Genomic DNA, 14,934 nt, shown 5'->3' with positions numbered 1-14,934 from the left:
TCAAGCCCAGAATACGATTCCGCAGTATTTGCTCCAGAGGTAGATTCCCAAGCCCGAGTTGGTAAAATGCGAAACTGTTCAAGTAAGATAGTGAATGAAATCTACCGTGGGTGGTGTAATATAGTGATCCCGGTACGGTATCTTGAGTCATCCAGACTCATTGTTCTTGACAAATGCCGTCAACGGCCCGTGTCCAAAAGATATACCCGTTGGGCTGTCACTTGTCATGCCATAAACGACCGGTTTCGCGTCGCGGTCGTGACTGCAGGGGGGATGTCGAGGGTTGAGATGGAATTAGGGCTCACAACCTAGGCGTTAACTTTTCCCACCGGCAATGGGAGGTGTCCTCGTCAGACCCTTCCAAACCGCCACATAATGGCGACGACTTTTTAGTTCGACAATTAGCCCAGTCCCCTTTGTCAGTTCGGATCTCGTCCCGACCCGGCAGGGATGCATCCGAGACTTGAACAGTGCTGGGAGCTCGGGATCAAGGGAAAGCGCCTGTGGGATCTCGAGGCCGAGTATCGCGCGGCTCAAGTATCCTCTGAATTCCCAAAAGATATAACTCGACAAGAGGTTCAAAAGGCCTCTTTCCACCCAACTGTGAGCTATCCTCGGAAGGCGAAACCGCCAACTGATCCCGAGACACTCAGACGGCTGCTTGAAGCACAGAGAAAAGCCGAAGCCGCGATGCGCAACGCCTCGAAACGGTTCGACCAGGTCTGTAACGGAAAAGGCCCGACACGGATATCCACTAACTGATTTTGACAGGATCCGATTCCCAATGATACCCCAATCCGGATAATCACCAATCCTTGGCTGGCTCCCCAGTCGAAAGGACAATACTCGGTCGCTTCGGGTAGCCTTCAGCCCCCGACGGGACCACGTAATAACCAACCGAGGAGGCACTGGTCGAACTACCGGTCAAGTCACCAGCAGCCAACCCACCAGAGGCCAGCCCACCAGCAGTGGAACCACCAACAGCCGAAACAGCAGCAGCCAAAGCAGCAGCAATCGAGCCCCCAGAAGCCAAAAAACCAACAGTCGAATCCCCAGCAGGCCGGCAACAATTTGCGGTACGGCCAGGAGCCAGAGAAGAACCAGACTAAAACCAACTGGTCAGCAACCCGACCAAACCGCCCGCCGCCGCAAGACAATTCCCCAAATAAACGTCCATCAGATGGCCAATCCACAACGCCAATCACCAATAACCAGCGTCACAAGAAGCAGGATGATAATCGCCATCAAGCAGACGGCGCCACATCATCACGTCAGAGGAACAACCTGTCATATTCGAATCAGGTGAAGCTGGGAGAAAGGCAGCCCAGGGAAGAGCGGACTGCCGCAAGCCAGAAGCGGTCGGCGCAGAACAAAGACAGGCAGCCAACTCCCAACGCCAGGCGCCCGATCCAACTAAAGGAGGAGTCTGATACCGAGCAGACGCCGCACCAGTCGGCGAGGTTCCCACCCCTCGCCGCCGGGACCAACCCAAAGACCCCCGCCGGGACCCGAGCCGATGAGGCGCCTCGCCGCCAGAAGGACCGTCGACTCCCGGCCTCACTCTCGCTCCCCGCGGAAAATCGCCCATTCCCGCGCTCACCCGCGCCTTACCCCGCGGAATGCAGTCTCCAGCGGGTACCACAATCGGTGAAACATGCCCCGTTAATTCCCACCTCTGCTCCCCAACCGGAGGTGGAGGAAAGGGACGCAGCCCAGGAGGTGGCCGAGAAAACCAGCGCGCTCGCCCGCACCATAACACTGGAGGTGACAGGCCAACTGCACGCCATGCACCTCAGCATGACCGACCAGTTCCAGGCGCACAACAAGGAGATAGCCGACCAGCTCGCGAAGCAAAGCGAGCGTCAAAAAAAGCGGCTAATCAAGCTCAAGAAGCGAACCAAAGCACTTGCCAACAAGATCGAGACCCAAACCGAGATAGTACGTCCCCTCCCCTCCCCCCGCCCCAAGCCAGCCTCATGCAGCCAGTCCACCAGGCAGCCAGGTTAGCACTAACTAACACGGCTTTCTCTCACACACAGCTGGAACGGCAGCAGGCGTGGATAAAAAAGCGCTCGCGCATGGCAAAGGCGGCGGCGGCGAGCATCAAGGAAAGGCCGCGGCCGAGCCGGGCGACGGAGGAGTGGGATTACATCCATGCTCCGGTTGTTGGGTATAGTGATGACTCTACTGATGAGACTTATGCGCCGTCTAGGATCCTTGACGATAACGACGATGACGAAGAAGAGGAGGAACAGGATGATGGCAAGACTGATAGCGAGGACGAGCTCCGAACAGAGTCAATGGCACGGTATGCGGAGGATGATGTTTTGCCCTCCGTTGAATCTGGGTCCGGGTCCGAGTCCGAGCCCGAGTCCGTCGAGTCCGGGTCTGAGGAATCCGAATCTGATGAGTCCGGCTCTGAGGCCCCGCCGACTCCCCGCAAATTAAAACGGGGGCGCGCGCGCAAGGCCACGGAGCAAGACACGGGCCGGAGACCGGCCAAGAAGCGGTGTTATAACAAGGCGAAGGAAACGCCTGTGGTGAATCCTTATCTCGAGCTAATCGCTCGCGAACGGGCTCGGCCTGGGTTTTTCAAGAGAGATCCTGGTAAATGTCGTTGTAGGGTACATGGCCAAAGCCGACCTGGTTCCTGACGCCGTCATTGTGGTCGGCACGAGTTCGATTTCGCGGGCTGGAACAATAGAAATAATTGTCGTGTCCTCGCATTTCCGAGATACTAGAAGCTTGGGTCCCCGTGGCAATGGATGGTGGTTTCGAGGTGATGTTGAAAGAGGATATACGGCTTCAGCCACACGAAACTAGGGGCCAAGACTGGGGGTTCCCTTGCCAAGTCTTCGAACCGCAGGGCTGCGGGAGGAACCGCAACCAATGACCAGGGGGAGGCTTCGGGAACCCTTCCGGGGCTCTCTCCGGGACTCTCGGGGTTTCGGCGGATGGATTTTGGCTGTGGTTTTTGGGTTTTGGAGGCGGTGGCGGCAAAGCGGGATGAATCGGCTGTGGAAGAAAATGCACAAATCAAAGTTGCATCCGAAATCGCAGGAAGAGCAGGGTGGATCTCAACAAAACTGACAGAGATTCTTAGCGCCCCAACAAAAGCAATGACTCCACTCTTTCACAAGCCTGGGCATTGCTGCATCCTCCTGATCCCCGATTGGCTTCCCGCTTCCCTTCATGGATTGGATCTCAGGAACAGGCTGCATCAGGATCTTGATGCACAGGTGGCAGCTGAAAAAAGATTTTATGCAGAGCGAGATCCGAACGAGACTCGGGCGGTCCGTGGTTTGTGTCCTCAGAAGACACATCACGGCCAGCCCAACTTCGACCCAGTTTGCCGTCGAATACTTTGCCGACACGAAACAGAAAGTTGGCCGCCCCCGGTTTGGAGTAACCCCGCCCCCGCGGTTTGGGCGTGCCTTGCAGGGATTTGCAGGGTCCACTGCCGCTGGCCCCCTGCCCAAACGAACAACTTCCGTTGCGAAAACGAAGCTTCCATTTCCCCGTGCCAGTTCATAGAAAACTTTGGCCTCGTCTCCTCTCAGTTGTCGTTCCAGAAAGGGCGGGGGATCCTACGGGGCCGCGCCCTCGGCGGCCTCATCGCTTGCATTCTATCCGGCCTCTCCTTCTTGACCTCCGTGCCCGCTGGCAGGTGGCTAGCTGGTCGAAAAGATCTCTCTCAGGAGAATCGGGGATGCTGTCAGCTGCAACTGCTGCCAGACAAAAATGCACGCAGGGAAGATCTTCGATATCCAACCCAGCCCCGGCTAGCTCCATCAAGAACCGCCAATCGGGTAGGCCTCGGCAAGACATTTTGTCCAGCTCAGCTCAAGCACGCGCATTCACATGCCAGGCGACTGCGGGCTCGGAAGACGACTTGGGCCACTCGACCTCGCCGCCTCCTCACCCGCAGTCGAGGCGGTGAACCGATTCGGTCATTCTTGGCGGTCTGGCTTCTCGTGCAGCTGGCCACCTCAATTTTTGAAAATGTCGCCTTCCAGGAGGAGGCGTGTTGTGTGGAGCTGTTTGTGGCCAAACCGAGAGCGAGCTTGAAACCTCGATCGAGGCAAGAGATTGAGGGATTCGAGACGAGGTAACAAAGGCAATAACGGCAATGTAAGTTAAAAGAAGTAAGTAACTGGGAGAAAAGCGTGTTATTCTTTTGTTGCTTCAAACAACAACAAGAACCTCAGCTTCTGGCCCGCTTCGTGTTGGTGTTCCTGTGTGCCACCCAAGCAAGTTGCTTGTGCCAGTTGTTGTGCAGGGTCTGAGTTGCTCTTTCCGAACGGGACATTTTTGTAAGTGCCTGCCGTCCGGACCCATCCCAACAAATCGCTGGGAATCGACCCACGGAAGCAGGAGCACCCACACGAATTTTTCGAGTCCCTGCACCAGCGGAAAGGGCGTCTTGGTTTCTTTTCTTCGCATTGACCCCCACATCTTTCCTCCTCCCTTTTCTTTCCTCCGCGTTTGATCGTGGTTCCTCCTGACGGCACTTGGTGTGTAACCCTGCTTCAATTTCCAACATTGGAGCACGCCCAAATCCCTCCTCACCTTTGTCCTTTCTCACCACGCAACCTGCTCGTCTGAGGCCAATCGATCATCAAGCCTGAGCATCATGGCGCCCACGACCGCCACGAGCGTGCCCTCGGCTAACAAGCCGTTCCTGAGGCGGAACATGGCCTCATCCACCTTCGACTCGGACTCAAGCGCCGTTGTCTCGCCGATGGACTCACCCACGGACTCGCCCCGCCAGTCGCCCTCTTCCACCTCGCTGTCGTCGCTGGCTTCCGACGACGCCGCGGCCCCGACCAAGTACGGCAAGCTGATCGACACATACGGAAACGAGTTCCAGGTCCCCGACTTCACCATCAAGGAGATCCGCGATGCCATCCCCAAGCACTGCTACGAGCGCTCGGCCGTCCGCAGTCTTGCCTACGTGGCCCGCGACATGGTGTACCTCGGCACCACTTTTTATATCTGGAACACATACGTGACGCCCGAGTTCATCCCATCCCAGCCGCTGCGTGTGGTTCTGTGGGGCGTGTACACCTTCCTCCAGGGCCTCTTCGGCACCGGCCTCTGGGTCCTTGCCCACGAGTGCGGCCACGGAGCCTTCTCGCCGTCGCAGAAGCTCAATAACATTGTCGGCTGGGTCTTGCACTCGGCGCTCCTGGTGCCCTACTTCAGCTGGCAGCTCAGCCACAGCAAGCACCACAAGGCCACCGGAAACATGGACCGCGACATGGTGTTCGTCCCCCGCACTCGGGAGCAGCAAGCCAGCCGTATCGGCCGCCTCGTCCACGAGATCTCGGAGCTGACCGAGGAGACCCCCATCTACACCTTCATCCACCTGCTCGGCCAGCAGCTCATCGGCTGGTGGAACTACCTCCTGACCAACGTGACTGGCCACAACAACCACGAGAGGCAGAGGGAGGGCCGCGGTAAGGGCAAGAAGAACGGCTGGGGTGGCCAGGTTAACCACTTCGACCCGCGCAGCCCGCTGTACGAGAACCGTGACGCCTCGTACATCCTGCTGAGCGACCTGGGCCTGGCCATCACCATCTCGGCGCTCGTCTACCTCGGCAAGACGTTCGGCTGGTCCAACATGTTTGTGTGGTACTTCCTGCCCTACCTCTGGGTCAACCACTGGCTCGGTGAGTAGCGTATCATCCCAGACCGCAATGAAAGACGGTATGCTGACAAGGAAACGCCGTAGTTGCCATCACCTTCCTCCAACACACCGACCCCTCGCTGCCCCACTACACCGACTCCGAGTGGAACTTCGTGCGCGGCGCGGCGGCCACCATCGATCGCGAGTTTGGGCTTCATCGGCCGCCACCTGCTGCACGGTATTATCGAGACCCACGTGCTGCACCACTACGTCAGCTCGATCCCCTTCTACAATGCCGACGAGGCCACCGAGGCCATCAAGCCCATCATGGGCCAACACTACCGCGCCGACACCCGCGATGGCTCCATCGGTTTCATCAAGGCCATCTGGAAGAGCGCCCGCTGGTGCCAGTGGGTCGAGCCCACCGAGGGTGCCGAGGGCCCCGCCAAGGGCGTGCTCTTCTTCCGCAACCAGAACGGCCTGGGCACCTCGCCTGCCAAGATGGCCCCCGCTGCCCAGTAGAGGGCGTTGGGTTTGGGTCGTGTCTGCGGCGGCTCTTCTCAGATGAAATGAACCGGGCCTGCGGCAGAGCCATCCGCATTCCGCCGTCGCGTCCGGTCCGGGCTTTTGGCTCTGGAGCCGGCCTGGCCAGGGCGTTGACAGGTGGCGCGTGATGGGTGGCTAAACTGCGCTGGGTGCCCCGGAGTATTTGTAATGACCTTCATAAAAGTGTTTTGTCCCTCTTATCCATCGTCGAGTCGAGGTGCTTGGTTCTGCGTAGTAGACAGCACTTTGTTGTTATCATGTCAGGACGATGGAGCGGCGTCCCTGGGGTTAACTAGATGGTAGAGAGAGAAACAGCCCGTGCGCTAACGAATGAGACTATGGTTTTTGAATATCCTGATGGATGCGGGTTGCGCAGTGGTGAGAGTTGTCTGAGGGCATTTTGATGACTTCGGTTGCTTGCAGTCCGGAATTCGCTCATGGCCAGTTCAGTTCCATTCAATTCATGGATGGGTAAAGCACGAAGAGGGGTTAACATTCGACACTGGCTGCATCTGGACGCCCCGTCTTGTTTAAGCATGGCCATCCTATCCTATCCTTGACTGCCCGCTTTGGGCAATTGGCTGCCTGGTTCCATGTGGTCGCGTGCGGGGTGGTGAGGGGCGGTGGTGGCCGGGCTGGCCGATCTGGCCGGACTGGTCGGACCGGGTTGGATGGGCTGTGGGATCGGATTGCGAGGGTTTGGGGGTCGGTTCGGGTCGGATTTGGATCTGATCTGATCGATCGGATTCGGATCCAATCTGGCTTGTCTTGTGGTGTGTCTGTCGTCTTTGTTTATGTGGGCGGATTAGTGTCCATCGGATTGTCCGGATCGGGCTAAGTAAGCTAAGCTGGGTTGGAGCTTCTGGGTTGGTTTTGCTGGCCTGTTGGGGGTCATTTATCTGTTTCTTCCCTCTGTCTTACGAGGGTAGGCTGATTATAGGTGGTTGGTGGGAGGTAGGTAAGGTAGTGTGTGTGTCCAAGTTGCTTGTTGGCTTGCTGGTTGATGTCGCGTCATCTAAGGAATTAGGGGGCAGCCATGGAGTTCTTTGCTCTGCTCGGTCCCACGCTTTAGACGAGTCTCACTGCACGGGCTATAAGACACCCATTGGATTGCATGACCGACATGAAAGTAAAAATATTTGGCAGTGGTATGGGTGTATTCCGTATTGTTGATGCATCAGCTTGGAAATGTGCTTCCGAGAGCCGGTTGTGTTGAACGAAGTAGAGGCTCGGGGTTATAAACGATATTTAGGCGCGTCTCGAAATGTTTTGGTCCGTTTTGGCCCCATGGAACTCGCTTGATTCCCAGATTGCTCTTCCTGTCTCATGGGCCTCAACTTTGAGAACGCTAAACCTGGAAATTTGAGAATCAACACCGGAGAGGTTACACAGGAGCAGCGGAAGACTTCCAGTTGTGAGGCATCAATTGATCAGATTTTTCCCGTGCTCTTGTCTATTTCAGCTTGTAAAAACTAAGCAGACTGCAGCAGAGACGCTGCCATCTCTAGATCCCGCTCTCCGAGCCAGGGGTTGACACTTCCCACGAGTTCTGCTCCGCAGAAAATCTCGAGGTGCTATGCCGTAGACAGCCTGTTCCTTTGCCACTGGCTCAAGCCTGGTTACCCTTCCAGCCATGAGGCGGCGTCGCCATGCCGCCCGCGCACCGGAGCGTGCCCCACTCGTTGGCGATGCCCTCATCTAAGACCCGTCAGTAACAGCCACGAAATATTGTGAACCAAGGTCCGACCTAGACATACCCAGGTTGATCGTCGACTGCTTGAAGGCCCGGCTGCCCACCAGCGGCTGGCAGGCGCAGGTAAGCTGGTGCTCCGTACCGTCCGCCACCGTGCCGAGGGTGCAGTTGGTGCAGTAGTTGGAGAACTTGCCGCTGACGAGTGGTGGGTGTGTGAGTGCTGTACTTAGTTGGGGGTTGTGTTGGAGAGGGCCGACGTACTACACCTCCCACTGCATCTGGCCGCTCCTTTGATCCAGGCCGATGCACATGGTCAGGTCAAGCTCATTCTCGGATTGGGCATCGGCGCCATTGTCGTCGGGGTGGCAGCAGGTGGCGCTGAGGAAGAAGTTGTGGAACAGGTCGATGCCGGTGCAGCTGCGGGAGAAGTCGGTGAACGAGTCGGCGTCGGCAGTGCTAAGCAGAGATGCCAATGAGGCAAAGAGAATGAGGAACCACATGTTGTAGAACTGGTTGAGAAACGAGTGTGGTGTGGTTGTGACTTGTGAGAGGCGATTCGGATTTCTGTGGTCGGTTGAGGATCACAGAGTGAGGAAGGTGGGTTGAGTCTTTACTGTTAATAAACTATTCCCAGTTCCGTGCAGTGATAACTCTAGAAGTGTCACACTGGGTCTAGAAAGACAGTTCCTTCCCGCTGCAGTCGAGAACCTCTAGATAAATGAAGTGACGGCCGTAACTCACCCACCCTGAGGGGCATCACATGGGCCGAAACCAGCAAACAAGCCGGTTACATGACACTCCCAACACTGACTCACCTAGCACATTCTCTTCTTCCCTTTCCGGTATGCTCCGTACCTTCCGGAATGAAGATTTAGTGTTAGACCCAGGCAGGGTTAAATATCAAGATTTTGCAAGATCCTGATATGCTAAAGGCAGGTTGCACTGTCTCACATCAAGCTCATGTGGCATATTTTTGTCTCGAGGAACGGTGTATGACGCAATGCTCCAGCTTGCCTGTGGGCGGGAAAATAACACTCCGGACATGCTTGTTAAGTTACTGTGTAGTTATTGTGGTTCTAGAAAATCAGGACCGGGCATCTTGTCGATCCTGAATGCTTGGTTGCAACCTTGTCGCTTTCGGTATCAGACAGTGAACTGGGGAACGCTCAGCAACAGGTCCATGGCATGTTTCTTCTTCGCTAACTCGAGACATTCTCTAGAAAAACACACGGAATTGTTGATGAAATGAACTCTCAAGAACTGGTCCAAAGACCTTGAAGATGCTGATAACGGATGCCCTCTTTCTGACTTCAACAACCGCGATAGATGTGGCGGAAGAGGACGCCAAAGAATGCATTGAATATAATCCATCTGACTGGTAGCCCACCCGGGCAACTACTCAGAGTGGATAATTTACAGAAACTCTTGCTGGCTTCAAAACTCTCTGAAGCCTGAGCTCCTTAGTCGACGAGAGCATCGCTTGAGGTTTGGATGCCTCCCGGCTCGCGAATGACCCACTCCAAGTCTGCAGCGCCTGGACTGCCCTGATAAGGTTTCCGCACGGGCCACTGCATCGAGGCCCGAAAAGGAGAGAAAAAAAATCGAGAACCCTGCTGATTTTTGCACTGCGGCTTATTCCGCTCCGCAGGCAACTCTCAGAGCATGAATCCAAAACAAATCGGCCCCGCCCAACTTGTGCAATCGAGATTGCCGGTGGCCCCTCTTCATTTCCTGCCCCTGCCAAGATGTGGCTTGCGAACCAAAACCGCCACTTTTCTCGAACCTCGAAGCATGGAACATGAGAACTCGACTCGGCAAAGTCAACAAAACGGTTGGAATTGAGTCCGGCATTCGGCGCGAGGCCAAGTCAACACGCTTCGCCGACGCGGCGGTATTCTTTGGGCAGGCTTGAAACATCACAAACGCAGCGATGCGATACCACCGCAGATAACGATAACTCCTAACCAACACCACTCAGAGATCGGACGCCACAACCAACAGGGCTACTGCAGGTGCAAGCAGCGTTGTGTTGTCCATGCAGGCTGACGCGCACCACACCGTCCCATCTTGGCGCTGCAGCCACACTCGCGGGTTGTTTCCACCGTTTCAACCACCTTTTCCGCGCCTTGGACTGTGCGTTGGCAGTTGGCCCGTTGCTCGGCCGGGCCGGTTGGGTTACGCCCAGCCGCGAGGTGTTTGCTGACGAGATGTGACTGATGTTGTGAGGAACAGAGGAGGGCCTCGAGGCCGGTCGGCGGAAATGGTTTCGCAATTTGAGTTGCCTGGTCAGATTATGAAACTTCCCTTGGCCAAATCTGCTGTGGTGTGGTTTCCGCGGCGGCAGATACCTAGCTCCCGCCGCGTTGGCCGGCGAGCTAATTGACTGCCATGCTCCATGCTTTTCGAGGTTGCGTGCGAGTGTGGTGTGGAAGAAAAGAACTGTGCCGTTGGAGCGCTCGCAGCTTTGTTATCGCCCTTCGGCCAGAAATATCCAAAATAGGCTTCTCCACCGTCACTAAGGATGGGATGCGTTGCCGATCACTGTGATCCATCGGGGATGTTGACGACTCGATCAAGACCGTCACATGGATGTTGGCCATCGATGTGAGCAAAACCTTGTCCGTCGCTGCCGACCGCCGACCACCCGAGCATGAGTCCGAAAAACAAAAGGCCTAAAAGTTTGGTTCGGCCTGTCGTTGGCCTCCATATTTCGGTAGGAAGCTGTGCACCTGTGCTCTGATATCACCATTCTGTCAAACTAGTTCGTGCCTTGATTTCGCATGTTTTTTCCTAGGTTGGGCTTGTGCTGGGGAAAGGCTTCGATAGGTCCAGACCTGCATCCATCCTCCACTTTGAATTTCCGTCCCGCGCTCCCCCGCCCAGCTGCCAGTGGGCGCGCGCTAGCCTCTTCCGCCATTTGCTCCCTCTCCCGAGTCGTCTTTTTCTTGTCGATTCTCGCAATCTTGGTCGCCATTACGCCTTTCGTTCCTTTTCCTTGAACATAAACCCATCACCCTGTCGGCCGTCGCTCGTTTGCCGTTTCTTCCACCAACTTTTAGGCCGCAAAGACGCCTAACACCTGTACATTCGCTATTCTCACCGCAATCCGCCGACCCTCGTTCATCAGCGCTTGCATAAAACCACCCTAACGTTAATACCTCCCCTGACACCAACTCGATACTTCAAGATTCAATCGCTTCGAAACCGACAGTTATTAATATCACCCATCCTATCGCTCCCGCTGGCCGTTTCGTTTCGCCATAAGCTCCGCCCTTGTTTTGTACACCTGGCGACCGAATCCTCGACCCAGCGGCATTCTGAGACACGCGCTCTGGCATCCAGGGGTTAGCCGCTCGCATTCCATCTGATCATCTCGGCCTACCGATCAATCCACCGCACCACACACCTGGGACACTTGCTGCCGCGTCCACTGCCACTCTCCGGACAGCTCTTCTCCACTTCAGCCTAGGCGGAGAAACAACCGCAAACAACCACACAGCAGATCCTCAGATCACCGGAGGCAGGGCCTTCATCAGATCCCAAATCACCCACGACAAGCCGACCTTCGCAGGGCGTACCATGCCAAGATGATGATCTACGAGAGCTCCCTCAACGATACCGCCCTCCCCGGGCCCAGCTCGCCGCCGGGAATGACGGCCTCGAAATCCTCCAAATCGTCGTCGCTCAGCTCGCTTCCCTCGGACGACGACAGCGTCATTGGCGACGTCGCCCACTTCGAGGACATTGGACTAGACGATGCCCAGATCGACCCACGAGATGCGCCCAAGGCCGCCGCGAACCCCTACAACTCCTCCTTTTCCGACCCCCGAACCGTGACAAAACGACCCGCGTCGACGTCCACGCCCCGACTGCAATACTCGCGCGAATCGTCGAGGACTCGCCAAAATCGTGAATTCCCCCCCACGGCCAAGTCGCGACCGACTCTGCCGGTCTTGCAAAGCCAGATTCGGACCACCAATGGTCGCGTCGCGAGCCTCGGGCTCCTCCCCGAGCCCCACGCGAGCCCTCTTCCCTTCCGCACCCTCGGCCGCCAACCTTCTCAGTCATCCCTCAGCAAGCGCCGCGCGCCGAGCCCGAGTCTTTCCCTCTCCCCGAGCAACCCGACCTCGATGAGGCCGCGGCGGGGCAGCTGGCAGGCGAACCAGAACCGCAGGACATCATTGGAGCTGGAATTAGAGTGTGATGAGGACGACGGAGACGACATCCCCGACGGCTTAGTGCTTGACAACGTACCCATTTCTCCCAGACCACCATCCGAGCGGTCCCACAGCCGGCCCCCGTCCAAGGCCCCATCCCCGGAGCGACCGACTAAGGAGCGGGTGCGCAGTGTTGGGAATGGAACACCAGCGATTGCTGTGGCGCAGGGATCGCTTCGGTCGCCCACCTGGAAGTCGGAATCCGCGCTCTCGACAATGAGCTCCGCTGCTTCGAGTCGCGTCTCCAGCCCGGTAATGTCGAGGGCCAAGAGTTGGTCTGCCGCGTTGGCGGATTTGAACGCCGAGGCCAAGTCCCTGACGGAAAAGTTGGAGGAACATGCCGAGCACTTGGAGCACAAGATGCAGCAGCGATCAAGCACCGGTTCCATGCCGAAGAGGAGGTCATCCGATCCGGAGGTTAAGCCGAGGGTGAAGTCAGCCATGGCCGAGCTGCCCCCGCTACGCAGGTCAAATATCATGATCGACCCTCTGCCCATTTCCAAAGAGAAGGAGGCCGTCCTCTCGCGCACTCGCCCGTCATGGCTGCCCCCTAAGGACCCCGCCGAGGAGCGCCGCCACCTGAAGGAGTACCAGAAGATGATGGCCCAGAGTCTCGAAGCCGAGAAGCGACGCCAGGCTGCCAAACGCGCCCGCTCCGAGTGCCGCGATGTGGCTGCCGATAGCATTATGCAGATCTGGGAGCACGACATCCTCCCCCGCTGGAACGTCGCGATTCGCGAGCGCAGGACCCGGGATATGTGGTGGCGGGGGATCGCCCCGCGCAGTCGAGGCGCCGTCTGGTCCCGCGCCATCGGGAACGATCTTGGTCTCACCAACACGTCCTTCGAGGCGGCGCTCAGCCGTGCGCGTGAAGCCGAGAGGAAGGCCAAGTCGGGACACGGGAGCGTCGAGGACATGCGCTCGGCGGCTTGGTTCGACGTCATTAACAAGGACGTCCGGGAACGCACATGGCCCGACTTGCGCATCTTCCAGCCGGGAGGGCCCCTGCACCAGAGCCTGGTGGACGTCCTGCGCGCATATGCGATGTACCGCAGTGACATCGGATATGTGCCAGGCTGCAACGTGAGTCTACCCCGGTCATTCCTTTTCTTGAATTTCTCCAAACTAACTCGCACCAGACCATCGCCGCCCTACTGCTCCTCAACCTCCCGACGCCAACTGACGCCTTCATCGCGCTGGCCAACGTCCTCAACCGCCCCCTACCACTCAGCTTCTACGCGTCGGACGCCGGTGCCAAGAACTCAGCCTACAACCTGGTGCTGCACACGCTATCCCAGAAATCGCCCGCGCTGCACCAGCACCTCACCAAGCTCACCGCCGACCGCGACCCGGACGCGTACCTAGAGCCCGTCTTCGCGGGCCTCTTCACGCAGCACCTAGCGCTGGATGAGGCCACGCGCATGTGGGACGTGTACGTCTTCGAGGGTGACCCGCTGCTGGTGCGCGCGGGCGTCGCTCTGCTGCTGCAGCGCGAGATGGCCCTGCTGGGCACGCGCTCGGTCGCCGACGTCCAGGCCGTGCTCGGCACCGCGGCGCCGGATGCCTCCGCCGCCCTGGCCCCGAAGAGCCCGAGGGTGGTGGGCGGGAATGGGGATGACGATCGCTGGATGGCGGCGTTGAGGGATGGCGGGGCAAAGCTTGAGACATGGACATTGATATGGGAGCGGGACACGGATACGGACACCACAACGGGCGCCCTGCGTCCTAACCACCTATGCGGCACCACATCACGACATACATAGACACTCACTCACTTACACACATATACCTTATTTACACAACAACGGACAATATCGGACGTCACGAGCGGGGTTCCTTTATCGTTCCGGCTTGGCTTGGCTTCTCTTGGACTTGGCTTGGATATGGCCGTCTACTCCCGGTTCGGTGCCATTGGAATTGGATTTCGGCTTCAGGATGTGGGATAGGGAAGAGGGGGAGGGCGACCCCCATCTTTCCCTTGGTTACAACTACCTACCTACTTATTACTCCTTGGCCACCACCAAACTCTCTTTTTTTTTTTTTTCATGGTTCGCTTTTTCACCTATAACGGCATGTTACGTTACGCCTACGCTGTGGCTCTTTACGCTATGGTTTATTACCTTCATTCTCTTGTTACCCTACCTACCCGTCTCTTCCAGCAACAGAAGAGAAGAGAAGGGGGGGGGGTATTGCGCCCCGTTCTGCTTACCCGCCTGCTTGCTCGCCTGGGTCGGTTGGGTTGGGCTAGGCTGAGCGGGGTTTATTGTCTAGACTTAATATTCGACGGTGCCGCCTGGTGTGGCTGTTGGGGGTGGATGAATTGGTGTGGTTTGATAACTTTGTTTTGGTGTGTGTGTATGTGAGTGGGCGGGAGCTGCAAGCGGCATGGTGGTTGGTGAGGACATCGGGCGTAGGTGGGAGTTGGGGGTTGGGGCTTGTATACATACACCGTGGCTTGGGACAGTTACCTAGGTAGTTTTGTGGGTTGGTGGTATATAGTGGAATGAATGAGTTTGAAGCGTGCTTGGCCTTTCGTGGGTTCCGTCGCGGCTCTATTTGCCGATGGCAGTGGTGACTGTTGCTGTCTGCCATGGGTGGTTTGTCGAGTTCTGGCGAGAAACAGTCTTCTAGTGACAACAGGCTTCAAGCGACACCAGTCCTCTGACAACAATAGTCCTCTAGTGCCAGCACTCTCTCCCACGACAACCTTTCCTTGTAAGAACAACTCCCCACGGCGTTTCCAGCTCCTGATGAAAGCATCGTTTGACGGACACACATGCCTTAGAATGGCAACTGCTACTAAAAGTAAGAACACCTGCTTGCGGTAACAACAGTCACTCGCCGTAGCT

The 14,934-nt window shown here is 57.1% G+C and overlaps 5 protein-coding genes across 5 annotated transcripts; 4 read left to right on the top strand and 1 right to left on the bottom strand.

Annotated features, from left to right (window-relative positions):
* Positions 1 to 450: 450 nt before the first annotated feature.
* CHGG_10950 (uncharacterized protein) lies at positions 451 to 2,654 on the top strand (the record flags this gene model as incomplete). The annotated part of the gene is made up of 3 exons (XM_001226216.1): positions 451 to 720; positions 772 to 1,938; positions 2,040 to 2,654. The coding sequence occupies 3 exons, from the start codon at positions 451 to 453 to the stop codon at positions 2,652 to 2,654; spliced, it is 2,052 nt and encodes a 683-aa protein (XP_001226217.1).
* A 1,979-nt stretch (positions 2,655 to 4,633) lies between these two features.
* CHGG_10949 (uncharacterized protein) lies at positions 4,634 to 5,680 on the top strand (the record flags this gene model as incomplete). Its single annotated transcript, XM_001226215.1, has 1 exon — positions 4,634 to 5,680. One exon carries the CDS (start codon positions 4,634 to 4,636, stop codon positions 5,678 to 5,680), a length of 1,047 nt encoding a protein of 348 aa, XP_001226216.1.
* Positions 5,681 to 5,956: 276 nt separating this feature from the next.
* On the top strand, positions 5,957 to 6,151 carry CHGG_10948 (uncharacterized protein; the record flags this gene model as incomplete). The annotated part of the gene is made up of 1 exon (XM_001226214.1): positions 5,957 to 6,151. One exon carries the CDS (start codon positions 5,957 to 5,959, stop codon positions 6,149 to 6,151), a length of 195 nt encoding a protein of 64 aa, XP_001226215.1.
* A 1,633-nt stretch (positions 6,152 to 7,784) lies between these two features.
* On the bottom strand, positions 7,785 to 8,368 carry CHGG_10947 (uncharacterized protein; the record flags this gene model as incomplete). Its single annotated transcript, XM_001226213.1, has 3 exons — positions 7,785 to 7,873; positions 7,933 to 8,063; positions 8,130 to 8,368. 3 exons carry the CDS (start codon positions 8,366 to 8,368, stop codon positions 7,785 to 7,787), a joined length of 459 nt encoding a protein of 152 aa, XP_001226214.1.
* A 3,087-nt stretch (positions 8,369 to 11,455) lies between these two features.
* On the top strand, positions 11,456 to 13,848 carry CHGG_10946 (uncharacterized protein; the record flags this gene model as incomplete). Its single annotated transcript, XM_001226212.1, has 2 exons — positions 11,456 to 13,168; positions 13,225 to 13,848. The coding sequence occupies 2 exons, from the start codon at positions 11,456 to 11,458 to the stop codon at positions 13,846 to 13,848; spliced, it is 2,337 nt and encodes a 778-aa protein (XP_001226213.1).
* Positions 13,849 to 14,934: the final 1,086 nt, after the last annotated feature.

The sequence above is a fragment of the Chaetomium globosum genome, genomic scaffold, assembly GCF_000143365.1.
Source record: "Chaetomium globosum CBS 148.51 scaffold_8 genomic scaffold, whole genome shotgun sequence".
Classification (NCBI taxonomy): Eukaryota; Fungi; Ascomycota; class Sordariomycetes; order Sordariales; family Chaetomiaceae; genus Chaetomium; species Chaetomium globosum.
Note: the sequence above shows the minus strand (reverse complement) of the source record. Positions and strands in the feature narration are given on the sequence as shown.